The sequence below is a fragment of the Bombyx mori genome, chromosome 7 (genome assembly GCF_030269925.1).
Source record: "Bombyx mori chromosome 7, ASM3026992v2".
NCBI lineage: Eukaryota > Metazoa > Arthropoda > Insecta > Lepidoptera > Bombycidae > Bombyx > Bombyx mori.
The window spans coordinates 1973407-2001298 of record NC_085113.1 but is presented as its reverse complement, the minus strand read 5'-3'; the positions used below and the strand labels follow the sequence as shown (position 1 = coordinate 2001298).

The window sequence follows — 27892 nt, the reverse complement described above, 5'->3', positions numbered from 1 at the left end:
ATGATGATACAATTTGTGAATTTTGAGAAAACGGGCAACAAACTTTTGTTACTTTTACTTTTTCTTCGTGCATACCTCCTTCGTCACATGCAATTTCTAAAAATAGCCTATAAACCTGGAGTTGTAAGGTCTAATATGGTTTATAGGCACATAACACCTTCATTCAATGTAAAAACTCAAAAAACTTAAGAATGGTACTTAATGTTACTTAACTGGTGGTAGAACCTCTTGTGAGTCCGCGCGGGTAGGTACCACCACCCTGCCTGTTTCTGCCGTGAAGCAGTAATGCGTTTCGGCTTGAAGGATGGGGCAATCGTTGTAATTATACTTGAGACCTTATCTCAAGGTGGGTGGCGCATTTACATTGTAGATGTCTATGGGCTCCAGTAACCACTTAACACCAGGTGGGCTGTGAGCTCGTCCACCCATCAAAGGATTTAAAAAGAAAATAAATATAATATTATTATTTTTAATCCTGGTCTTGACATTACGCAAATATTAAAGCAAGACTGGAAATAAACTTTAGTTTTAAAATCGTGTAAAAATTTACTATGCTTAATGAAATTAACCTTTTTCTCTTGGACCATCAGTCACTGTTGCAAATTGAGGGCTCAGTATTGGCCTCCAACATGTTAACTTATCTAACAATATTCATTGGCCCGTGCCAATATCATTGTTTTTATATTTCGAATCAAAATTAAACCGTCATTACCATATTACTGTTGAAGGTATTGGGCCTAAAAATGGTCGCATTTCCCGTTCTTTGGTACATTTGTAAGACTTCGTCAACGGTCTAAAGAAGTAATAGCAGCGCATTAACGTCTGCAACATGTTAATTAATCTTACAATATTCAATGGCCCGTGCTAAAATCATTGTTTTTATATTTCGAATAAAAATTAAAACGTCATTACCATATACATATACTGTTGAAGGTATTGGGCCTAAAGATGGTCCCATTTTCCGTTCGTTGATGCATTTGTCAAACTTCGTCCACGGTCTAAAGAAGTAGTAGCAACGCGTTAGCGTCTGCAATTTCCGCTCCGGTACGCGAATGACGTCACAGTTCCTATAATTATAATGCGGTGACACCATTGTGAAGAGACAATAGCCTTATCCGATGTTTGTTTGTCGATGGCGAAATTTGTTTTATGTTTTATTTTTAATTCATGCAATCCGGTTCAGTGAACCACTCTTACGTGCGAACCAACATTATTGTTTTATGAATTAATTTTGGCAGTTGTAACTATACATAAGACTTTAGAACTTATATCTCAAGGTGGATGGCGCATTTACGTTGTAGGTGTCTATGAGCTCCAGTAACCACTTAACACCAGGTGGGCTGTGAGCTCGTCCACCCATCTAAGCAATAAAAATTTTTAGAAGTTACCGTATTTTCTTAACATGCTTTCCGGCATATCCAAGTGTCGCATCCAATGGCAATATCAGACCTATGTTTCTGAATTCCCATCTCAGCTTCGGCGAACATAATTGCAAAATAATGAGTATCAATTATTTTAATAATTGCGTCGCAATAACCAAAACCTCGAATAAGATTTTACAAAAGATTAGGTGTTTCAGAAAACTAACTGCTTAAATTTATCTTACGGGTCCAATACTGCAGTTAGTTTTCTTTTAAGAATAAAAAGGAACCATATTACTGAAACAATTATTGTGCCTGTCAGCGAACATTTGTCATCTAACAACACACCAGGCAACACATAATGTTAAATGTGTAATCATTCTCCATTGAAAAATACTCCGCGAAACGCTTATATTAAACTAAAATTTAATATATTCAAAATTACACGTACATTCTTGAAACGGAAAATTCTAGACGTTTCGCGAGTCGTGTACGATACTGTTTGCGACTGTATCTAGGGTTGCCACCCGTACTTTATAATAAACTATTGTACGTTATTTAAGGTAATTGTACTCTATAATTTATGTGAACAATAAAGTACACGAAACTACTTTATTTGGCATGATTCGGTTGCTCTGGAATTTTGAAAAGTTTAGCCATATGTATTTTTTCGTTAAGCGAAATACATCATTTGTTCAATCGATGTCGCCGCTCGTCAACGCCACATCACCTAAGCATTCTTTTTTTTAACAAATATTTCGGAACGGAACTTAACCTCAAATTTTAACAATGTTACTGTCATTAATTTGCTCAATTAATATATAGTATTTAAACATAATAATAATAAAAAATAAATTATATTTTATTTTAATACGATGTACTTTTTTTACCTACCTTTAATAACCAATGTACTTTATCTGCAAAAAAAAACGTGGCAACCCTAACTGTATCGTATGTTTTGTCAATTAATTTTGCATAAATACAGTGTAATATTGATTCTTCGTATTTTCAAGTTTATTGAACTTAATTCAAAATGAATTCACGATTCGCAGTTCGTTTACGTTTTTACAGAATAATTCCATTAGTTTCTTTATTACATTGTCTATGAATTTTTTGTTAGTATTATATAAAATTAAATAAACTCAATTTTGTTTCCTTTTTTCTTTCAAATCTTAAAAGCATAACTAACCTAAGCTATAAAAACTAACATGAATTCTGGATGCCAATATTTGCCTAGAATGACGTTGGAACGAAAAAAAAAATTGCTTCGCAAACATTGCATGTGGAATGAATTTATATAAGAAAATCTAGAACACATTTCAGCTGAATATAAATTTTAAGCTTTCAGAATAATTATTTATTTATTTATTTAGTTATATTTTATTTATGTTACGTTATATAATCATTTAATAACTTGAACAAGTACGAGTGATCGTGAATTAATAAAATTGTTTTAAGAGAATTTCAAATTATTTTAGTGTGTTTTCAAATAAAGTAGTGAAGAAATGTCGTTCTTATCGAATTTCACAATAAAGAGCTTTATAATATATTTATTTATTTATTTTTCTGTTATGTTATGAGGAGTATCTAGTCATTTTTATTTGATTAAAAAAAAGTACTAAAAAACAAACCAAGCAACAATAAGCCTTAACAGCCTGGCCACGGGACATTCGCCGATGCGAATATTCGCGCGGTGCGAACGGCGAAGCGTCTAGCGACTAAAACAAGCGCATAGAAATGTACCTAACAAGCCACGCGCACCGGCGACCGGCGAAGCGACCGGCGAAATGTACCGAGCGAATCGCGCGATGCGGCGGGCGAGCAAAACAAATGCATGAATACGGACGGCGCGAGCCACGGAGTCGAGCGGTAGTCGCGGCGAATAGTGCAGTGATTAAATGAGTTTAGTTGTTTTCGCCGCGAAAAATTAACGCCGAAATTTTTATATTTTTTATTTATTTTTTATTTTATATTTTTAAAGTCGTCGTGGCCTAACGGACGTCCGGTGCAATCGTGTTGAGCGATGCACCGGTGTTCGAATATCAGGCGGGTACCAATTTTTGTAATGAAATACGTACTCAACAAATGTTCACGATTGATTTCCACGGTGAAGGAATAACATCGTGTGATAAAAATGAAATCTTCAAAATAATAATTTGCGTAATTACTGGTGGTAGGACCTCTTGTGAGTCTACACGGGTGGGTACTACCACCCTGCCTATTTCTGCCGTGAAGTAGTAATGCGTTTCGGTTTGAAGGGTGAGGCAGCCATTATAACTATACTTGAGACCTTAGAACTTATATCTCAAGGTGGTTGGCGCATTTACGTTGTGGATGTCTATGGGCTCCAGTAACCACTTAACACAAGGTGGGCTGTGAGCTCGTCCACCCATCTAAGCAATAAAAAAATAAAATAGCTGAAATACTAGCTAGACCAGCTATTTGGAAGTCTAGCCACCCAAAGTATTTCTCGTACTTCTTGTGGAATTCTCCATCTATAGGTATACTCCGATTCTTATTCAAATCATGTACTTCACAATCTTTTCCAAATAATAGGTCCTGAACCAAAAAACTATTAATTTGTAAGCAATATCGAGATAATTTCGATATAGACATTTCGCTGTCGGACTTCCTTACTAGTCGCGGCGGCGAACGTGAGTACCCGTGGCCTGCAAACGGTGTTGCGCGAATGGTCGCCTCGCCCACCGCTTCGCTGTTCGCACCGCCGATCCCCGTGGCCAGGCCGTAACTCTAATTAAATGGAACCTATTTTCACATGTTTCTTCGGCGTATTACAGGGCGGCATCAACAACGAACGTGATGTTCACATCTGCGCCGCTCACGAGACGAGCTTCAGCACTGCAACTTGACTCTTCAGACACCGACACTAAAGGTTAGTTTCGAATACAATTAAATCAAAAATGTCTCAGAACATTCGAGTATAAAAACCTTTTAAGTATAACAATCGAAAATCGAATAAAATGTATTATGATGAATGTTTATGAAATTAAAAATAGTACAATTCATAGTATTAATAGGCAAAATAAATATTTACACCCTATCACTCAAATGTACCCAAACGAACTAAAGGATATGCACCATCTTGACAATGTCGCTTGATATCTTCATAATTATTATGGCCGAAATACTGCTTACTTATTCACAAGCTTAGTAGACCTTGCTATATGCAGCAGCTTATGAGAAACTAGCAAGCCGAGCGAACCGGGCTTTTGCCTTTTTGCACGATACTTCGCCTACGTAAACATTTGTTTAAATTAATTAATATGCGTTTTTCTCATTTCGTGCCGCCAAAGGACTGATGGTCATGAGTTTGTGTAAGTATCGATATTTTCATTATAAATGTATTGAGTTATAAATACAGCCATTCTTCAATGTCCTTGTCTAGGATGTACAATTTTAAATGCTCGACAAACGTGCATCAGTATCGTGGCCAATGCTTTATTACAAACGAACAAATAGGAAACAACAAAACGAAAAAAAAACAATAAGGTTTTTAATTCAATTTTTAATTGGAAATATAGTAGGAAACAGGAATTCACTGTGACCTATAGACATTTTACCTCAAGCACTGGTCACTGTCCTCGCCGAACCCGTCGCTTACGACGAAGGGCTCGACGAGTAAATTAACCCATAGACACAGCCCACTGAGTTTCTGGCCGGATCTTTTCAGTTGGTCGCGTTTCCGATCCGGTGGTAGATTCTGCGAAGCACTGCTCTTGCTAGGGCCAGTGCTAGCAACGCTCCGCTTGAGCCTCGTGAGCTGTTCGGCGACTCTAGAATAACCTCTGGTTACTAGAATAGGCAGAAAAAAAGACATCTGTTTCAACTCTTGCGGCTTTACAAAGGTAAAAGACAGACGGGTAGGGTAACGTGGCCGTATCTTAACATTGGTCACCTGACGGGCTACCATCGTGCAAGATCATTTGGCCCGGTCACAGTAGCACAAGAAGTGACGGAAACTTATGGTTTCCAGACGAGCCGGACCGGCAGCCGGCGCCGGCGTGGACGTCAGTGGCGCGTCGCCGCACCGACCTGGTGCCGACCGTGCCGCTGGGCCGCGCGCCAGGTAGGGCCCACTCCATGACCAGACTCGACCGTCTGCCCTCAGCCCGGCCCTTACACTCGGCGTCGCCCTCCATGCACCATCTCAACAGGACCCGTAAGAACTGTTTGCGCCTCAACGATGGCTTCGCTTTGGGTGATGGCTGCGCGCTTCGTTGGTTTGGTTCGGCCTCTGTTGATACGTCAACGACTTGGGCAGCTTGGTCTTTTCGTCATTCCACAATGACGTCACGAAAACAAAAACGTCATTATTGGCGCAATATGTGACAAGTCTTAATAAAGAATATCTCGCTCAAAGGGGGGGACAACTTTTCGGTTTAACTGTTACTAACGCGACGCTTTACAGGGTGGTCGTTTGGCGTTTCATTGAATAACAATTGTATCTAAAATAAGTGCTTTGCTTTATGAGATTCTTCAAACGTGAGTTTTGGGAAAAGCGGACCTTCGCAGTCCGGTATTAGGGCTAAAATGATTTCAGATTCTTCTTGTATTTTAACCGGTTTTCTCAATTCGTTCTTAATGTAAGTTAAGTGTATAGCCACTATCCAGCAACGCATTGGTGAGCATTATGTTCGGGGCTTATGTTCTTCCTTGGATTTTAGGGTACTTGTCATTAAAAGGTGAAGGTAAGACTGAATTTTTAAATTTGCACCGTTTCTTTTAATTTCTTTTGGCGCACAAGGGTTCGGATGTGCACAAATTTTCTTTGTTTTTCTTTATGCTTAATTCACTTTTGATTTGGGTATTATTTTAAATACGTCGAATAAATTGAAATGTACTTGTGAAACTATCTAGTGGTTACAATTAATTTAATTTTACTAATTTCTTGAAAATATATAAACCAATATGATACCATAAATCAGTGCTAGTATTAAGCACTGTGATTGAATTTCACAGTAATGTAGTTGAATGAATTGAATAAGTAAAAATATTTGAACGTCAACTTTGTTAAAAAGAGATATTTAAACTAATGATTCAGATACAATACTATACTCTATTTTTTGTTTTTTTTTAACACGTATCAACACCGTAACAATGTAACAATAACTATGTACACACTAAAGCAAACCATGAATTCTTTTAGTGACTTGTAATACTCAACATTACGCTAAGCATGGATAATAATAAAATGAACTAATTAGTAATTGAGTAAGAGTTATTTTTTTAAAACATAAATTATTAATATAGTTATTAAGATAAATAATTGTTTTAATCTATCTGGTATTTTTTGTGATTTATAAAATTTTAGACACACACACACCCACAAGTGTGGGCGTATGTTTAAATATAAATTAAAATTGTATATTACGGATTCTAATCAATGATTAGACTAAAAATATTTGATTTGACATTGACGGTAGTCAGAAAAATTCTCTTTGTTTTCAACGAAATATGTACTCTTAATTTGACACAATACAATACAAAACAGGCTTTTGAACTACGCTCAAGTTATTTGCCTCGGTTTAACAGTAACGAAACCGCGGATCACATCTGCTATTCATCTACATCTACAGTCTCAAGTTGTATAATGTAATATAATAATATATAATAATGTAACTCAGTTTTAACTAAAGATGATTTACGATGCGTGTGTCAAAGTATTAACACATAGAAAAAAAACATTGATTTGAATGTCAACACTCACTGCAACACAAGACAAGCGAACGTAACGTCGTATTGTCAGTCGTACTACGTACGTATTGTAGTAGAGTATCGCAGCCCACTGAGTTTCTCGCCGGATCTTCTCAGTGGGTCGCGTTTCCGATCCGGTGGTAGATTCTGCGAAGCACGGCTCTTGCTAGGGTTCGTGTTAGCAACGTCATCAGGTTTGAGCCCCGTGAGCTCACCTACTAGTTAAGGTTACGCTGATATAGCCTCTCAAGGCTCTCGGCTTAGGTAGGAAAAAAAAAAAAGAGTGTCGCTAACTGACGCCACAGAACCGCGCTCCGGCGAGACGACGCCGGGCTCGCGGCCGGGCAGCGCGCTGTCGCAGGCCGCCGTGCCGCGCCGCCCCGCCTCCACGCCGCGCCGCCCGCGCCCCGCCTCCATCGCCGGCACCGGCCTCAACACGCCCAGAGGTGAGCACGCTTACACATCGACTACAATTCCTCTGAGTCGGTCTTTTCATTGTTTTTATTTTAAGAGAATTTATGATCTGGCAACTAAGACCTTAAGACAAATTGATAAAACTTGATCAATTTGTCTATACCAAATAAAGACTAGTATATATTTTTTTTCTATGTTTAATTCAACAATATTGTAATGCCTTAACTTTAACATATAAGTTTAGGGGTATCCGCTACAAGGTGTCGCTAGTTTCCATACAAAAAAAAAAACGTCTCAAAGTATCGCAGTTTCAGGGCCCTGGTCGTATTTTTCTTTTTTGCCAAATCTGCGAATTACCTCTATTTAATTATAGCAAATCAAAAGTTACTATTGGTAACATCACTATTCCGTACTGATAAAAAATACGACGAATTCGTAGTAACGTATGTATTCTATTTCATTTCGTTTTAGAAATAATCGATTTAATATAACCATAAGAAATCTTCCGATTCAGATTTGAACATTTGTCGCTATAGGTCATTTTTGTCTGCCACCAGCGTGTTGTACCGACGCTATACTATGTCTGTGTCTAATACAATTTACAAAACTGCGTTATCGCATACTAATTGTGCTGTGATCGTTGCTAATAATTGTCTATAATGCGCTTAGTGCGATTTTTAAACGTTCTCGATAGCGTAAAAGTTAACTCAAATCTGTATGCAGTTGGAACAACGCCCCCAGCGGCAAAGGTAGGCAAACTTTACAACTCGATACAAATTTGAGTTAACTTTTACGCTATCGAGAAAGTTGAAAAACTGGAACTAAGCACACTGCTATACTCGTGCGGCTTTCGTTGTTTAAGCTATGTACTCTCTAGAGTAAGGATGGTCAACTTGATTATAAGAACCCAGATCTAGTGTTTTTTTATTATTATTGCTTAGGTGGATGGACGAGCTCACAGCCCACCTGGTTACTGGAGTCCATAGATATCGACAACGTAAATGCGCCACCCACCTTGAGATATAAGTTCTAAGGTCTCACGTATAGTTACAACGGCTGCTCCACCCTTCAATTCATTACTGCTGTGAAGCAGACATAGGCAGGGTGGTGGTCATTGACGAAACCCTCTGCGATCTACAGAGCGACTTCTTGAAATTTAATGAAATATAGTTTATTATATAAATAAGTAGCATATTTTATTATATAGGATAAATAATATAATAAGATAAAGATGGTATAAGACACAGATGATTCGCGCAGCAGTTGGGTGATTACGTCAGTCTGTTCTGTGTATAAATTTTTTTTTATTTTGTTGCGATCTACTGGACTGATATACGCAATCGACGGGTTGGCCATCCCTGCTGTATAGCTTTCGTTGTCCGCTCCGAATTTGCATATAATTTTTTTATGTCATCTCTATAGTAAATCAATTAGTGAAGAAACGATTTGATGTTAATAGAAAATGCTTTTTTTTCCTTTGCGAAAATACAAATTGAGCAGTTATAGGAATCTTCGTAGACAATCATACGACAGTGTTGTTTCCCTTATTTTTATTCCGATAAGTACTGTCAAAATTGACATCGTTGAAATTGGGTGTTTCAGTAGTCATAAATAAATTTAACTGAGTCACACAATGAATTATAAAGTTACGTTGAAAAATTTACGTGGCCCGCTTGGTGGTACGTGGCCGTACATAGACACGATCTGGTAGACTTTAGGGGCTCGGAGCCCTTGCCACCCGCTTAAATTTCTTTCCAAACCTCCCAAGCTTTAAGGTCGTCGAACACGGGCCACCGTTGTTAATTGGAATAAATATGAATATAGAATTATCAGAGTCCATTATGATACTGAACGCATGGGTCACAAAAAGTAGCAGCCACCAACCGCAAGTGTCGACCACCAGTGGCTGTCGCGCGCTTCAGATACCTTTGTAGCCGCCTCTAGTGTCTCGTGGCGGCGTTTGTGGCTGTCGCGGCGGCCCGCAGTCTTTGATGCGGCCGTAAAATGATCGTACAATATTTGTTTCCACCGCCAATACGCGAACTCGGTATACATCGGTGCTGACTTGCTTGTGGTGACGCAGGCGGGCTGGGCGAGAGCATGTCCCAGAGCGCGGCCAGCACGCCCAGCGTGTCCCGCGACAGCACGCTGGCCGCCGCCCCGCGCCGCGCGCGCCCGCTCTCCCTGCACGCGCCGCTCCGCACCGGTACGTACGCGCACGCACACGCACGCACACACGATATAAATCTAAATTAATTACTAGCTGACCCGGCAGACTTCGTAGTGCCTCAATCGATAAATAAAAAACCTAAACTTTTATACAAAATAAACTTAACACAAACAAAAGGAATCCGTCCGACGGGGGACACATCAAAGGAAAAACAAATTGTTATTTTTATTTAATACCGAGCATTTTCATATTTATTGTAACCTTTAAACCTTCTCTGGACTTCCACAAATATTTCAAGACCAAAATTAGCCAAATCGGTCCAGCCGTTCTCGAGTTTTAGCGAGACTAACGAACAACAATTCATTTTTATATATATAGATGACAGTAACAGAGGAGGGAGGACTGCGCCGCACTCGTAACTTTTACAAATAAAAGGAAAGAAAATTAGACTATAAAATTTAAAGTTTGAAGGCATTTAATTTTAAATTATAATTTGGATTTCATATTCAATTTTTTCTTCGTTTCGTATTTAGGCACTTATGAAAGTCCGATTGCCTCACAATTTATTAATTTCTGACCCAATGACGAACTCCATTAAAACATAAAGTCTTCATAAAATATTGTACAATAAAGGATTTTAAAAAAATACAGCAACGATGCTCGCTCTCTATGTACCTTAATGCCAAATCGTTACTCTAGTCCGTGGCCACTAGACGTGACCACTGCCGGTTTGGTGACGTCACCGAGTTTTGGTTATATTATAGCACTTTAGCAAAATAGAAAGAAGTGCGATACCAAATCTCGGATAATTTTTTCACTGAAGCCAATCTTGTTATTGCAGCGACTCCAGCCGCGCCCGGCGAGGGCAAGCCTCCGGTGCACAGAAAGCCAAAGTCATCCAAAGAACACGACAAGGTACGTCGCAGTTAAAAGTCATCGCGGCCTAAAGGATAAGACGTCCGGTGCATTCGTACGTAGCGATGCACCTGTGTTCGAATCCCGCAGGCGGGTACCAATTTTTCTAATGAAATACATACTTAATAAATGTTCACGATTGACTTCCACGGTGAAGGAGTAACATCGTATAATAAAAATAAATCTAGCAAAATTATAATTTGCGTAGTTACCGGTGGTAGGACCTCTTGTGAGGTACCACTACCCTGCCTATTTCTGCCGTGAAGCAGTAAATCGTTTCGGCTTGAAAGGTGGGGCAGCCGTTGTAACTATACTGAGACCTTACTTATATCTCAAGATAGATAGTTGTAGATGTCTTTGGGCTCCAGTAACTACTCAACACCAGGTGGGTTGTGAGCTCATCTACCCATCTAAGCAATTTTTTTTTATAAATTGTTACTGGGACTGAAGGGAATTGCCGAACTTTGCTGCTGTAGGCCCCAAGATTATATGTCGGTCGGTCCCAAGAAATCGCAGGACTTCGCTCCAAGGCTCACATAGGCTCCAAAAGTAAATGTCAGTCGGTCTCCAAATTCAAAACTAACCTGCGCCCTGCCTATCCACGACCAAACAGTAGTAAAACATTTTTCATGGTAAAATTTTAAAGAAAAAATACAGAGTATTTTTTATACTGTTAATTTTGTATTAAAATATATATTGATTGACATTTGCAGACTCCGCGCGGCAAGTCCCAGTCGCCGGGCCGAACCCGCGACGTGTCCGTCGAGAAGGAAACCGTTAAAGTACAAAAAGTTTTTATTTCAAAGAATATTAATTATAAGTGCGTGTGTCAAATAAATGGTAGTGTGCTTAATGTCTTTTTTATTGATTTAATGTACTTTTTTTTTTTTTTGCTTCCCACACAGATATAGAGAATATAGAGAAGGAGTGCAGAATGCTAATATTTTTTTTAAATTACGCATAAAAAAATATGTACATTAAGTGAATAAAAAAAAAACATTACACGAACTACTATGTATTTAACACGCACGCATACTGTTTGATTATTGTCAAATTTTCGTTATTGTTTATAGTCTGTGGTCAAATTGAGAATAGATTAAATAATACCTAATGTTTGTCTTTATTAATATTTGTCTAGAGTGTAATCTTGGCAACATCTGTGATTGTAGAAGTTTAAATAGTCTGACAATAGAACAAATTTATAATTTCAATTTATTATAGTTGACTACAGCGGGACCACTAGTGTTAATAAATTTGCACCACCTAATCCAAGAAGGAGGGTCATCATCTAATGCAATAATAATAAAGTTATGTTCGCAATATACCGCTGTAGTAGAGTTTTGTCCCCCACCGCGCCAAGGTCGCCACTTGCTAACCTGTGCTTGTGACTTATGCAGGCGTCGGACAAGAGTCAAGTGGACGCCGCGGAGGTCACGCAGAAACTGGAGGCGCTTCAGGTCCACAACGGGGACGGCCCCCCACTACAAGGCCCCCCTTCGCAGGGCCCCCTGCCGCAGGGTCCCCCGCCGCAAGGGCCCCCGACGCACGGACCCCCGGTATGTACACATCGCGCAGTACAACATAAGAAAACTTCATTCATTTTTGGAAATATTTTAGTATTCTTGTCGACTGATATATGTAGCAAAAAATCACGCTGTATTTGGTGATCCATTATCAAATCGGAAAAACTTAACAGTAAACACATTCATAGAATAGTACTAAACGTTTTTTATTGTTTATTCACGCAGACAATCGAAACAAAACAGGAGATGGAACCGGAGCCTGAAACGAAACTTGACGAGAAACAAACCGAGCCAAGCAAGCTTGACAACAAGCCGGAGAAGAGAGAAGAAAAAGAGGAGAGGAGTCAAGAGAAGGAGAAGATGGAAGAGAATGAGATGACAGGTTTTGTTGAAATTATCTTTGATGCATTAAATAAGAAGTAGCTGAAATTGTAAATGCAATGTGTAGCGTTACGATAAAGTGTGTGTTCACAAAACGAACACGTGGTCGTCTGCGAGAGAGTAGCTTACGTTCTTAATCTACTCCATATCTTGGAACAGCCCACTGAGTTTCTCTCCGGATTTTCTCAATGGGTCACGATCCGGTGGTAGATTCTGCGAAGCACTGCTCTTGTGTTGTTAGGGCTAGTGTTAGCAAATTTTCGCAAGTTGAGCCCGTCATCTTATCTACCCGTCTGGATGTAGCTGAAATGGCCTCCTAAACTACTAGCGAATAGGTGGGGAAATAAGTATCGGAGAGCGGTACTTGTGCGGCATTTTACTTTTTATTGGTGGTAGGACCTCTTGTGAGTCCGCGCGGATAGGTACCACCGCCTTGTCTATTTCTGCCATGAAGTAGTAATGCGTTTCGGTTTGAAGGGTGGGGCAGCCGTTGTAATTATACTGAGACCTTAGAACTTATATCTCAAGGTGGGTTGTGAGCTCGTCCACTCATCTATGCAATAAATAAATAAATCTGTGGCCCGAATGTTAAACAGTAGTGTAATAAAATTGTTTAAATAACGCTTTAAGAAGTGTGTCATTGACAGCGTCCATGTCGGGGCGCCGCATCACCACGGAGGAGCAGGCCAAAGCCGCGCTGGCGGAGCGCCGCCGCCGCGCGCGAGAGGAGCTGGAGCGACACGCAGAGCTGGAGCGACGCAGGTGAGCCGCCGCCCCCCGCGCCAACGCCCCCCGCCCCCCACGCTCCCACACTGTAGCCCTCTCATGTGTGCAGGCTCCAACAAGAGGCGGAGGAGGAGGCGGAGAGGCAGCGGCTGGAAGAAGAGCGACAGAAACGCGAAGAAGAAGAGGCCAGAGAACTCGCTCAACTACAACGGAAGATGGAGGAAGAGAAACTGCAGAAAGCCATCGAGGTACATATATATCTAAAGAAAAACCATTTTTTTATTTAATCTAATATATAAAATTCTCGTGTCACGGTGTGCGTGATTGAACTCCTCCGAAACGGCTCGACCGATTTTCGTGAATCTTAGCGTGCATATCGGCCAGGGTGGAGAATCGGACAACATCTATTTTTCATCCCCCTAAATGTTAAGGGTGGTTATTACCCCTAAATTTTTATTTTTTATTTTTAGGCAAAAAAAAATATTTTTATTTTTTTAGGATACAGTATACAAAAATACATGCAACCCTAAATTTTCATCCCTCTACTAGAATCTCTACACTAGAAATTCCCTAGAAATCTTATATATGGCAAAACAACGTTTAGCGGGTCAGCTATATAGTCTAATATATAAAATTCTCGTGTCACGGTGTGCGTGGTTGAACTCCTGAATATTTTTGGAAATTGTACACTTTTTAATGCGAAAAGACGATATTGGATAGTTGACGTGGGAATAGTTTCATTGGCAACGAGTGAACATGCTGGTAGAACAAGTCTTTTTATTTTTTATTGCTTAGATGGGTGGACGAGCCCACCTGGTGTTAAGTGGTTACTGCAGCCCATAGACATCCACAACGTAAATGCGCCACCCACCTTGAGATATAAGTTCTAAGGTCTCACATATAGTTACAACGACTGCCCCACCCTTCAAATCGAAACGCATTACTGCTTCACGGCAGAAATAGGCAGGGTGGTGGTACCTACCCGTGCGGACTCACAAGATGTCCTACCACCAGTATATTAACAAATAAAGAACGTGTCGTGATGTGTTCCAGGCGCAGCAGCAGCTGGAGCGCGAGGAGGCGGCCCGGCGGTCGCGCGAGGAGGCGGAGCGGCAGGCCAAGCTGCGGGAGGACGAGGAGAAGCGCCGCGCCGCCGAGGACGCGGAGAAGCTGCGCCGGGAGGAGGCCGAGCGCGAGGAGAAAGAGCGGATCGCCAGGAAACAACGCGTCGAGGCCATCATGGCCAGGACCAGGCTCAGGAAGGTTCGTCTCCAACAACTGTCTAAAGGCCATCATCAGGCTTCATTTATCAAATTACAATTATTAATATTATATTATTTCCGATCCTGTAGACGGAATGGTAAACAGTCGACGTCGCCCAAAACACATCATTTCGGATCCCCCCGATCCATTAGCGGTGCTTTTAGGTACCACAAGCACCGATCACCGTCCTCGTCGAACCCCTCGCTTGCGACGTCAGGCTCGACGAGTAAACTAACCCAGACATAGCCCACTCAGTTTGTTACAGGATGGATTGGTCTCCCAAGACCATCAGCTTGGGTAGGGAAAAAAAAATTATATTAAGTCCGTTACGAATTTGATTGACTCGAGTGCACGCTGTGTCGTCGCGCGATAATGCCCAACGCGGTACACTGATCTAATTTACCTTCAATCACTTTTCTAGGCGGAAGAAGAAAAGAAACAACAAGAAAAGGCTCAGAGCCAGCAGTCCACGCCGGCGGCTTCTGCGCAAGAAAACCTTGCGCCGACCAACAAACAGGACGACCCCTCTCCGCCTGCTGACGCGGTACAAGCGGCGGCTCCACCGGCGCCGGTCGCCGCCCCGCAGGACAACGGGAACGCGGCCACGGACGACCTGCTCGGGCTCGATCCCCCCCGCCCCCCGGGAGACGGCTCCACTCCCACAACCCAGGTGAGCCGTCCCACCGTGTACGTAGGGGGTGGAGAATATCTCCTCAACTCAAAAATAGGGTAGGGTTTACTGGTGGTAGGACATCTTGAGACTCCGCGCGGGTAGGTACCACCACCCTGCCTATTTCTGCCGTGAAGCAGTAATGCGTTTCGGTTTGAAGGATGGAGCAACCGTTGTAAGTATACTGAAACCTTAAAACTTATATCTCAAAGTGGATGGTGGCAATTACGTAAACACTTAACACTAGGTGACCTATGAGCAAGTCCATCCATATATGCATTAAAAAAATGATTTTTTTCTCCCGAACATAATGAGCTTTTCTTCTAAATACATTATCACTAACTTGTGTCCACAGGTTGTAGAGCCGGCGACACTAGAGCCCGCACACGAGGCGCCCACTGTCCGCAGCGAACACAACGCTACGACCAACAACGGCAACGACACGGCCGACCTGCTCGGCTTGTCCGAACAAACCGACGTGAGTCACTCACTGACACTGACACTGTCAGCCACAGAGCGCACTACGATAATTAATAAAATAAACGACCAGGACGAGATAGACCTAAGGAAAAATTTATGGATTGCGTGAAAAACGATACGTGTAAGAGGGGAGTGAGCGAAGAAATGGTGTATGATAGAGGAGTATGGAAGGAGAAAAAATTGTTGCGCCGACCCCAGGTGACTGGGAGTAGAGCAGGAGAATAATGATAATTAATAAAAGATACGACAAGTCATCATCATCATTATCCTGCCCTTCTCCCAGTCACCTGGGGTCGGCGCAACATGTTTTCTCCTTCCATACTCTTCTATCATATACCATTTCTTCGCTCACTCCCCTCCTACCCATATCGTCTTTCACACAATCCATTCATTTCTTCTTAGGTCTACCTCTTCCTCTAAATCCTTCCACATTCATAGTTAACACTCTCTTAACAACCTCATTTTCATTCCGTCTCATCACATGTCCATACCATCCCAAACGTGCACTCCTCAGCTTCTCTGTCACAGGTGCCACTTTCAGACTTCCTCTAACATATTCATTCCGTATTCTATCCATTCTCGTTACTCCACACATCCATCGCAACATTCGCATCTCTGCTGCATGCAATCGCCTTTCATCCGCCACTTTCGTTGTCCAACAAGCTGATCCATACAAGACGGCAGGCCTTATTAAGGTCTTATATATCTTCCCTTTTAGGGGAAGAGGGATGTGCGAGTCACATATGGTGCCCGTGACCTGCCGCCATTTCATCCATCCTGCGTCAATTCTGTGCCTCACAGTACGATCCAGTTCACCGTCGCTTTGGATAACAGACCCTAGGTATCGGAAGTCTTGACATACTGGCAAAGGTGTTCCGTCGAGGGAAATGGGTGTAAAATTGGAGAGACCGCCAAAATCACAGAACAGATGTTCGGTTTTCGATCTGCTGATTTTTAGGCCAACACTCTCCAACTTGCATCGCCATTTCTCCAGTATGTTTTGGACCTCGAGCCCGTTTTCTCCGACGAGCACTATGTCATCGGCAAACAGCATACACCAAGGGGGCTCTTCCTGTATCTCCGATGTCAAGGCATCCATCACAAGCAGGAAGAGATAGGGACTTAGTGCAGACCCTTGGTGTAAGCCCACTGCCACACTGAACTCGTCGGAATTCCCCGCGGCGGTTCGTACATACGTCCTGGCTCGACTGTACATGGCACAGATTAACCTCACATACTTACCAGGTATACCTTTCTCATTCAATGCCCACCACAAAACTGCTCTAGGTACTCGGTCGTACGCTTTTTCTAGATCAACGAACACCATATGCAGATTCCTGTGCACGTCGCGATGTTTTTCGCACACTTGGCGTAGTGCAAATATGGCGTCCGTTGTCCCGCGACCAGGCATGAACCCGAACTGGTTTTGGGTGATCTCACTTTCATCTCGCAATCGCTTTTCTATCACTTTCTCCCAAACTTTCATACTATGAGACATAAGCTTTATTCCCCGATAGCTGCCACAGTCTTGCACATCCCCTTTATTTTTGTATATGGGCACCAGCGTACTGATGCTCCATTCCGTAGGGATCACTTCTTCTTGCAGCAGCTTATTGAAGAATAAAGTCAGCCACTTATATCCGTCTTCTCCCAGTATCTTCCATACTTCCACTGGTATACCGTCTGGTCCTTCCGATTTTCCGCTTTTCATACTTCTCACTGCTTCTCTAACTTCATACATACTAATCTCATTCACAAGTCCGACGTTCTCTGGCTTCCTATTAATCACTCTATTCCAGTCGTTCTCCTCATTCATTAATTTTTCAAAATATATCTTCCAGCGCTCTTTTATTTCGTCATCTCTCATTAAAACTTTACCTGTCTCATTTTTCATACATCTGACATGCTTAATATCGCTCTTTCTTCTCTAGCTCTTGTAATACGGTAAAGTTCCTTTTGTCCACGAGGTCCATCTAAAGCGGCATACAACCGTTTCTGAGCGTCAGACCTGGCTATAGCAACCGCTTTAGTGGCCTTTTTCTTACATTCTCTATACTCATTCTTCCTAGCTTGCCTCTCACTTTCATTACCTCTTTCTAGTTGCCACTTTTTGAATGCATTCTTCTTTTCTTTCAATTCTCTCTGTACATTCTCATTCCACCACCATGTATCCTTGTCAATTATACCTTTCCCTTTTGATTCGCCGAGCACAGCCTTAGCTGTCTTCCTGACACTATTTGCCATTTCATCCCAACAATCATTCGCAGATTTCTCTTTCATATCCTTCATTTCCAAGATGTTTTCTACCATTATTTCCCTAAATCGACCAGCATACTCATCTGTCTCTAGCATACGCCATCTAATTTTTGGCGAGAGACGGTTTTTTCTCCTTAGGTACTTGTAACTGATTGTAATGTCCATTAGTAGCAGTCTATGCTGCGTCACCAATGCTTCACCCGGCAGTACTTTGCAGTTTTTGACACAGACCAACTTACTTCTCTTAATCAGAAAGTAGTCGATCTGTGTCGCGTGATTACCACTCTTATAGGTGATAAGGTGTTCAGGCCGTTTCTGGAACCACGTATTCGCAACTGCCAGGTTAGAGGTAGTCGCAGCTTGGAGCAACTGGTCTCCATCATCATTACGATTGCCATACCCCCACCCTCCATGCACCCTTTCATAGCCCTCATTTGTAGCTCCTACATGTCCATTAAAATCACCTCCTATACAAATCTCTTCACTCTCTGGAATGCGAATCATAACACTATCAAAATCCTGCCAAAATTTTTCTTTCACGTCCTCCTTGCACCCGGACTGAGGCGCGTACACACTTATAACATTCAAAATAACACTTTCACAAACTATTTTTACGGTTATTATCCTATCACTCGTTCTTATGACATGCGCCACACAATCTTTCAAATCCTTATCTAACACTACTCCCACGCCATTCCTTCTTCCATCACTTCCACTATAATACAGCTTATATCCTTCACCAATTTCTCTAGCTTTCGCTCCTTTCCACCTAGTCTCTTGCAGACATGCTATATTTATTCTTCTCCTCTTTAACACATCTACTAGCTCCCTTCCTTTCCCAGTCATACTGCCCACATTCCAGCTTGCATACCTCAATCTCATCTCTCTCACATTTTGGGCTTGCGTCTTACGTCGCACCCGCCCGTGATGCGACAACCCTCGTCCACTTTCCACAGAGACCGGGTGCTGTCCCTGCGCGTCGCCTGCGGGGGACGCCCTAGCCCTGGTGCTCTTCTTTTTATTCCTTCTCATGTTGCTCTAAGTTTTGGCAAAGTTTTTATGACCGGCCGCCTGCCTGACGTCAACCCTCCTTGGGAATGCTTTTGTTGACCTTGGGCCGAGGTTTTATTGGCTTTGGTCTGGCTTTGGCTCTTAGTCGCCTTCTACGACACCCATGAGCTAAGTTAGGGTTGGGGGTATTCTTAGGCGCCCACCACACGCACTATATAATATACTATATAATACACACAATAAAAGATACGACAAGTAAAATATTAAAATAATTAAGGTTACTTATGAGTTTGGCGGTAGCCATCATACAACGCAAGATATTTGACAGGTGCCTGAATCCCCTTTACAACATTTTCAAGATAAGCTTCCATATATACAAGTTCCGAACAACAACATTCGGACCGTCGGTCTACCGAGCAATATCACCCGCTCGGTGGAAGACCTTCCTTTCGTCGTATGCCTACAATGAGTATTAGGAATTTGTTTTTGAGAAAAGGTCACTGACCTCACAGTAATCTACCCTAATTTTTTTGCAAAGCTTAACTAACTTACAAAGTACCAAGCACGTTGCCATGACAAGTTTCTCCAACTAATTTAAATATATACAGGTTTCTTACAGCCAGCACACGTTGCTATGACCTCGGAACCGTCTCGCGCCCACACTAATGACTCGCAATAATTTACAGATCGAGGACAAGACACAAGTGCAATTGACACCAAAACAAGCAACGATCGACAACACGCCAACACCAAACCCAACAGAGACCAACAACGGCAACGTCCACTTGGACCAAACCTCCAACATTGGCCACATTTCCGCCAACTTCTTACAAACGGAGCGGACGGCCAACGAGAATCAAACAAAGATGGCCGACGTTCCGAAACTTCTAGAAGACGATTTCACAACGCACAACGGACACGGAACGCATAATCATCCTTTGACGCTTCAGAACGCTATCTAAAGCGATTGAGTTAAGGCTTAGAATTGAATGATGGCTATATTTCATAGCGTACATATTGGCTGGGCGTCGACCGACCATAGAGACGCGGCGACGAACGATACGTTAAGTAGTAGAGTTAACGAATTTATAATTTGGAGAGATTTTTTTTTTATTTCTAGCTAATTTCTTTACTGACGATATACAAATTTATATCGCAATGAACTTGCGGTCGCCTCAAACCGAGCGAAAACGTTAAGGCGAAGTCATATTAAAAAAAACTGGTAAAAAGTATTAATTTTTTTTTTTTTTTTTTTTTTTTTTTTTATTGCTTAGATGTGTGGACGAGCTCACAGCCCACCTGGTGTTAAGTGGTTACTGGAGCCCATAGACATCTACAACGTAAATGCGCCACCCACCTTGAGATATAAGTTGTAAGGTCTCAGTATAGTTACAACGGCTGCCCCACCCTTCAAACCGAAACGCATTACTGCTTCACGGCAGAAATAGACAGGGCGGTGGTACCTACCCGCGCGGACTCACAACAGGTCCTACCACCAGTAATTACGCAAATTATAATTTTGCGGGTTTCACTTTTATTACACGATGTTATTCCTTCACCGTGGAAGTCAATCGTGAAGATTTGTTGAGTACGTATTTCATTAGAAAAATTGGTACCCGCCTGCGGGATTCGAACACCGGTGCATCGCGCTCAACGCGAATGCACCGGACGTCTTATCCGTTAGACCACGACGACTTCAAAACTTGCTGCCGTCTGTTTGAAATGGTGCCTATAATAATTAATTTAACATTTATTTGGTGCTAATTAGAAATTAATAAAATGGTAGGCAGATTCAGTTTGAAATGAAATTTTTTGTTGAAGATACAGATGAGAACGGTAAACTGACCAAAGTTTACAATGCCAAATAAAAGCAAGGTGTTCTATTTTTTTATTCCAAACTAATATGATACAAATTTGTACATCATATTAGTGATGGTTAAGTGAAGGCAAAAAAAAAACAGTCTTGCGCGTTGAGAATTGTTAAAACATAATCTGATTTTTTCAACGTTGATAAAAATGACGCAGCCAATGTGTACGCGTTGAGAACACAATGAACTGTCACATGATAGAATATATCCGTATTATCCACAGATAACATATCGTTCTAACGACGAACAGTGGCGGGAAGGTCGCGCACCCAGGGCCGCAATAAGACTCAAAAGTATTCATACACTAAAATTACATTCAAATATCATCCTGCAGATTTCAAATCGTGCTTTTGTGTTTGAAAAAGAATATCCGGGTAGTAGCGTTTTCATTGACTGGTTTTATCCGCGAGTGCTGCCACACTGTACCAACAAACTCTGAAATACTTTTATTCAAACACAAACAATATACCTACATTTTAGTGACAGCTGGAATATTTGTAACAATGGACTTTATCGCTTACAAGCTAACGAAAAATATCAGTAATAAAATTGTGGACATTGCTAGTCGAAAATGACCACCAAATTGTGCATTAGCTCAAGTCAACGACATAATTAAATCATACTAGTACAGCGCCTATTTAGCTTGAGAAAAATAAAAACTCTGTTAAAAAATTGTACTGAAAACTGCAGGATAATGTTTGTTTTGTATGAACACACACTAGCTATTACTCTGAATACATTTTACGGTAATTCTACATGTGACAGTGCGTGAGGACTAAATCATGTTATTGCATTTAAATTAAGTAAAATAAATAGAAGCAGGATCGTCTTGTTGATTAAATTTAAATTATTTTGTAATGTAATGTGATGTGCATCTGTCATCGAGGGGAACGGCGTCGGCACATGTGCAGCCCAACGCTTTAGTGCGGGTTTGATACTGTACATGTATTGCTTACTACTTACCTTACCATTACTACTTACTTTAACCACTAATATGAAATCAGCTCACGAGTGCTCACGGCTTGGCTTTGAAAACAAAACAAGTTATGCAGCATGCCTGGCTGCTCGGCCCAAGGTCGTGGGTTCAATTCCCGCATCGGACAAACATTCGTGTGACGAACAGATTCCTTTGCTCATTAGTATCTATATATTAACTGGCTTTTTGGCCGCCGTAATAACCACTTTTGTAAAAAGTTAACACAAATGGATCGGACCCAGATTCAAAGGGAGTTTTTTTTTTCCAGTCCTCACTAGACAGAGGAAAGGAGCATCGTTTTGTTTAAGGAACAAGTTGAAAAATTGACCACCAGTAAACAGCAAGCTATTTTTTAGAAGACTCGCCGAAATAGCGCTAGTGTAGAAAGTGGGAATTATATGAATACAGCAGTTTTAGTCAGAGTGAAGTGTGCTGGGTTGAAGTGAAAATCCTTCCACTTGCCACTGTGGCGCCACCTTAATTTGCTTACTGGTCACTTTTTTATACACTGAAATGATGCTCCTTACTTCTAAGTTCTACTCTCCATGGTCGCAACCTTCAATCGCTTAGATGACAAATAGGTCAAGATGGCGGCCCGAGTGACACCTGTCACTAATGTGACGTACATTGACATAAATACAAATTACGCCATTTTAACGTTACCTTATTTCGAATACACAGTGCCGAATGATTTAATATCAGAGCGTCCAACATTTGAACCAACTCGGATGTAGCCTCGTCAAATGTATATCACATTACAGTTTTTTTTTTTTTTAATCAATTGCATTGGGTATTCAAACAATTTCTATTAATAGCGTTGTCATTTGTATTTTTGTTGTAGGGTTGTGTTTAAAAAGAAAGATACATGGCGTATTACATAATCTGTATAAGTTTATTTATTGTGATTTGTTTTTTTTGTGATTAGAATCTAAACGATCGATCGTCCAAGGAAACGGACTTACCGGAAATGACGTTCGCTTTGATTACATTAAGGGCGACCAACATCGCTTTCTTGAAAAATGCAGTATTTAAATAGTAACACAATTATTATTACGATCTATTTAATGAACAATTTCCAGTCTTAAACCGTTAAAATAAAGTAGGTATTCGCAAGTACAGTTCATTGCTGTTCTTTATATTTCGTTTCAAAATATCATAAAATGATAGCTTTTTGTCGGGGCATTGTGAGCCTTACCCTGTAGTAAATAAGTTCATAATAGTAACTCGTATCTAATCAAAATAATCATTCTTCTTATGAACGTTTATAAAATGATAATGCTTAAAATACATACAATAAGGAAATAATAATTTATTTAGCGACATGCATAAACGTTTTTTTTTTGTATGATAAGTAGTTAGCGTTCAAATAATAATTCCTATTCATATTATAATGTAATACTAAAAATAACTATTTTGTTTTTCAATTTTTTATTTAGTAATTTTTTTTTTTTGTTTTTGTTCTTTGACTTAATCTGTGCACTTTTCTACTCTATGACATTACAGTGATATGAATGTCGGTCGTAAAACTGTATTTTTGTTTTCTCTTTTCTCCTAAATCCTAATCTGAATTCAATTTCACGGGAGAGCAATCACTTATGGAATATTTTCTAATATTAAAATTAGTTAACCTTTTACTTTTTTGTTTTTTTTTTGTTTTCAATACTCCATGCTTTAAAATATATTTAATCGCATAAAATAATGTTATTACAAATGTCTGTTTTCTCTAGCATGTTACAACCGAAGCGTGGAGTGGTCGCTAATGACATCTGTCACGGGGACAGCTGTCATCAATGACACACGTGTATAAGTGTTTTCGCTTGTAGTTAAAGTTTTACAAGTTCATTAATTCGTTTTGCTAATTGTCCATTTTTTTGCCTCCTTTACAAATAGGAAATCATGTAGTTAAATGGCCTTTGAAACGTATCGCTTATGATCTTTAGCATTGAGACGGAAAATATTTTCGATATTTATTAAGAACGTTTAGATTGTAAGCGATTTTGTTCGCGTATGAATGTTCCAGTACAACTGTAATGTTTATGACGAATTTCATCGGCCGCCATTGAATGAAGGCTAGTTTTTTTTTTTATAAATATGGCAATTTTGTACAAATTTGAAATTCGATTGTTTTGTATTATCTGTGGAAACCAAGATGGCGGCCTGTCAATGTGCAAGAGCAGTTTTTGTATGAATGTATATCGGAGGCCGGTTGTTAGCTGTCATCTATAATAACAATGTATGTAATGTATTTATGTATATCGCCCATTGAACATGGCTTCTATGTACTTTCTTTATTATGTTAGCGATCGATGGATTTGTAAGGAGAAGTTTTAATAAAAAAATATTATTAATCTACTGTGTTTTAATCTCTTACTGCTTATCGTGTCTATTACTTTAAATTATTACTACTATCACCGTTCACGTCGAACTTCGTCATGCAATTAAGCCTATAGACAACCCATAGATAATACACCTAATATAGACAACCAAATGTGAGTTTATCGCCGAATCTCCTCAGCGGGTCGTGATACGGATTCGGTGGTAGATTCACTGTTCTTGCTAAGGTCAGTGTTAACTAACTCTCAAGTTGACTCTGTGAGTTCACTTACCAGTCAGAGAGTAGGTAGGTGCACTAGCCCCTTAGGCTAAACACGATTAATTAGGCAAATTTTAGCATGGTTATATTCAAATTGTAATATGAAGGCTTTGAAGACTATGTACCTACTTAACGCCTGGCCTATAAGCTGAAGATCTCTGCAAACGTGCACAAGAATTCTGTTTATAGCCTCCATAGTTTATACGTAGTTCTCGTACAGTCTCTTTTAGGTTATCTCATAATAATCATTTTCGAACCGAATCTGTGTCGTATGAGACGCTTGTGATAGATAATGCACTCTAAAAATAATTTTGGCTATGCTCGTATTAAAAAATTTGAGTTTTGTTACTTAGATTATTTTTTATTAATTAGGTTATTTCATTGCACCTACCACTATTTACTCTGCACTACTTTTGGTTGGCTGCTAGAGTATGCCTTAGGCATTAAGTCCACAAATGTAAATTTTATATGAAGTGTAATAAATAAAATAAATATTAATAATTTCTTACATACTATTTTATCGTCATTTAATTTTTTCTATTTAACTATTTCTCAGTCCTTCGATGAGGAATAGCTGTGGGTGTGGGTTTCAAATTGAAATTAAAAGGCACATTAAAAGTCATAACACGTTTATTTTGTTTAAAGTAAATTAATGTTACATTTTGCCAGCCTTCACAAAATGCAACAACAAAGACATTAAATTACATATATAACATATCTAATCTCTTTGGTAAAAATAATGTTTCTATTCGTCGATAGATGTCGTTACATGAATAATTTAAATCGTCAATTTTCTATAACGATAATGAATAAATACAACATTAATTAGCTATGGTAAGAACTATTATAGTTTCAAAAACTAAATACTTTAAAAATTTTTTAATGTTATCGGATATTTTTGGAACACTTAACTAGTATGTTTACAATTTAGAATAATCAGATTGAATCGCTAAGCTGTGAATATGCAAAGAAACCAAAAACATCCATATAATGATTTATTATTTAATAATATATACAAAGGGGTGAAAGGCTGTTTGACTTAAGAAACATTTTTTCAACTTTACAGAAGAGCCGTTTAATGTTTAAAAATTGGAAAATATATCTTATCAAAAAAACTATTTCAGCTATTTGAATGGAATAAACTTAATCGAAGTTCAATTAAAAACATCGAACTGTTGATAATATACTAATACCAAATAAAACGGACCTTTAATTACAAAGATAAATTTTAATGTCACTTATTAAGCGACGTGCCGATTAAACCAAACGACCTTCCACCTCTCGATATAATGAAATGTCATTTTAGATAATAGATAAATTATTTTTTTAATAAGGTAAATACACACAAGCCACGTATAAAAAGTTATTATTCACAAAAAAGAAGACGTAAGACGCTTAGTGCTATTCAAATGTCAATGTCCGTACGTTTCGAGTTAGGCTCAATTTGTCGAACCTGTTGCACAATCATGACAGATCTAACAATTTGTCATTGACAGATGAAATACTACCATATATCAATGTCACTATTCTGGATACATAACCTGATCTTTAAATCTATGGAGGGTAGAGGTAAGGAGAACCGACTCATATGGGAGAAACTTGAAAAAGTTTCCCACTCTCAGCACTAAATAACAGTTCGAAAATCCTCCAGAATGGCGCTAGCATAGGCACAGGGTATGATATGAATTGCGCAGTTTTTAACTGATTGAAGTATGCTGAGTTAGGAAATTTAATATATTTAATGACATGTTTACGTAGTCCAAACTAATTTCGTTAATATAACCTAAAAGTATTGCTGTGGTAAAACGTAATAAAATACTTTTTGTGATTTTGTAGTTCTTACAGTTCTTTCGTCCCTTTTTATTTCTCTATCTTATTCTAATAACTTTCAGCGCCTTTTTTAAAATGTATCCGGTTGCTACTGTAGCGCCACCCGTATTTATCACAACAGACACGGTTCTCCTTACCTCTTCCCTCCATATTTAAATCGTAAAAGAAAAATAAATATGCCCTTAATTACTTAAAACTACAATACTTTTTATTTATTTTAATAAAAGTTTTTTCAACTCTTCAGATTATATCATTGACTAGTTCAAAACAGCTAAAATAAGCCTTAAATATTAGGTAATTGGCAAGAATTCTTATTAGTTAAGATATGTAGTCGAAGAAGTCACAGCGTAACAACAGCGGTCAAAATAATCCTTGGTGAAGAGTCACTTAGTTAGGGATCTCCATCTCAGGGCTCGATACTGCAAAAAAAAAATTAATTATTTCACATTGTCCAAAATTATATTTCGTGCATTCAAATGAATGTCGACACTTTTTCATTGGTTAAGGTTGGTGATCGTTGTCGGAGTCGTGGGTTGGGTATGCCAGCGTTCCCAATAAAAAGGAAGAATATAATAATAATATGTATCTGTACCTAACAACCAATAACATATTATACAATCGTACGATAGGCCGATAAATGACTAAAATTTATTTTGCGACATAGGCATTACATTTTCTATTTCATTATTGGAACGAAGTTCCTTACGGCAGGCTTGGAGGGGATAGGGATTTTGCTGCGCGACCGAACTGAAAAAAATGTGATAGTAAAACCGTAAGAAAAAATCCGTGGAAAAAAGTGCGTGGAATAAAACCGTTAAAAAATCCGTGGAAAAAAGTGCGTGGAATAAAACCGTTAAATGAGACGTGCGCAGGCGCGACAGTCGTATACACAAGCGAGTAGTGTATATATAATACCTTTCTCTTTCTCCCTCTTTCTTTTCGTTCTCTCATCCCTTCTCTCTCTATTTTGTAATTATTTCTATTTGTATGTAATTTTATGTTGTCAAACAAAAATAAAGAGACATATTTTGTTATTTTAATTGATAATTTGAATTACGATTTTATTTTTATTTGACGTTATTTATTATTTCCTAAAATACTAAATTTCGTAAATACTTTCCTGTACTTAAATAAAAACTAATCAGCAAAATTTAAGAGAAAAATCAAGAAAACCAACATAAAATTGAGCACGATTTTTTTTTGCAAATTGTGTCGATTCTACATTAGCCGAAGGAACTTCGTTCCTACCTGGTGTCCCACGACACCACATAATTAGTTTTTTTGTTTTTGTTCGAAATGTTTAATTTTTTCGGAAATGACAGATTTTACTAAAATCTGTTGACAATATAAAACTTATTTATGTCGAGATTTTAGAAACCAATATCCTTTTAATTTACCTTCCAATACATTTACCATTACGTTATTAAAATGATTGGCTATATAAACAAAGGAACGATTACATTCAGTCATTGTTAAAATTGACGTCATTTAATTATAGTATAAAAATCATTACTTTTATGTTTATTCTATAAGGTAAATTTAAAAAAAAATCCGGAAAGTCAAATTGAAAAATTATTTACAATCATGCATGCAACTATACGAATAGTCAATAAAAAGATCCCCAAGAAAACCAGTCCTTCATTAATTTCCTCTAAATTTTGATAAAACATTCTAAAAAGTACCAACAATGAGTTCTGCATTATACCAGCTCTTTGAACTTTTTAATTTCGATTAAAATTT

The 27892-nt window shown here is 39.3% G+C and overlaps 2 protein-coding genes across 12 annotated transcripts in view; one reads left to right on the top strand and one right to left on the bottom strand.

The window, feature by feature from the left end:
• Window positions 1-24077, top strand: part of LOC101736084 (MAP7 domain-containing protein 1) — a 60294-nt gene extending 36217 nt beyond the window's left edge. For 5 of the 9 annotated variants that reach the window (XM_062669323.1, XM_021353539.3, XM_038012210.2 and 2 more), the window contains 14 exons: window positions 4160-4254; window positions 5356-5541; window positions 7382-7522; window positions 9574-9696; window positions 10502-10575; window positions 11289-11357; window positions 11973-12131; window positions 12324-12480; window positions 13127-13241; window positions 13315-13453; window positions 14259-14468; window positions 14890-15138; window positions 15494-15616; window positions 19572-24077. In XM_062669323.1, coding sequence (XP_062525307.1) covers window positions 4160-4254; window positions 5356-5541; window positions 7382-7522; window positions 9574-9696; window positions 10502-10575; window positions 11289-11357; window positions 11973-12131; window positions 12324-12480; window positions 13127-13241; window positions 13315-13453; window positions 14259-14468; window positions 14890-15138; window positions 15494-15616; window positions 19572-19847 — 2116 coding nt within the window. In that variant the 3' untranslated portion in view covers window positions 19848-24077. The remainder of the gene's footprint in view (window positions 1-4159; window positions 4255-5355; window positions 5542-7381; window positions 7523-9573; window positions 9697-10501; window positions 10576-11288; window positions 11358-11972; window positions 12132-12323; window positions 12481-13126; window positions 13242-13314; window positions 13454-14258; window positions 14469-14889; window positions 15139-15493; window positions 15617-19571) is intronic. The other 4 variants (XM_062669326.1, XM_062669325.1, XM_038012212.2 and 1 more) reach the window with 2 other exon arrangements.
• An 857-nt stretch (window positions 24078-24934) lies between these two features.
• Tk (tachykinin) overlaps window positions 24935-27892 on the bottom strand; it is a 68277-nt gene continuing 65319 nt past the window's right edge. Inside the window, exons 3-4 of one of the 3 annotated variants that reach the window (XR_009973456.1) lie at window positions 26290-26571; window positions 24935-25863 (exon numbers count right to left, since the gene is read on the bottom strand). Coding sequence is in view for 2 of the 3 variants with exons in the window: in XM_012697579.4 (XP_012553033.1) it covers window positions 26540-26571 (32 nt within the window). In the remaining variant the exon portion in view is untranslated. 3 annotated transcript variants of the gene reach the window in all.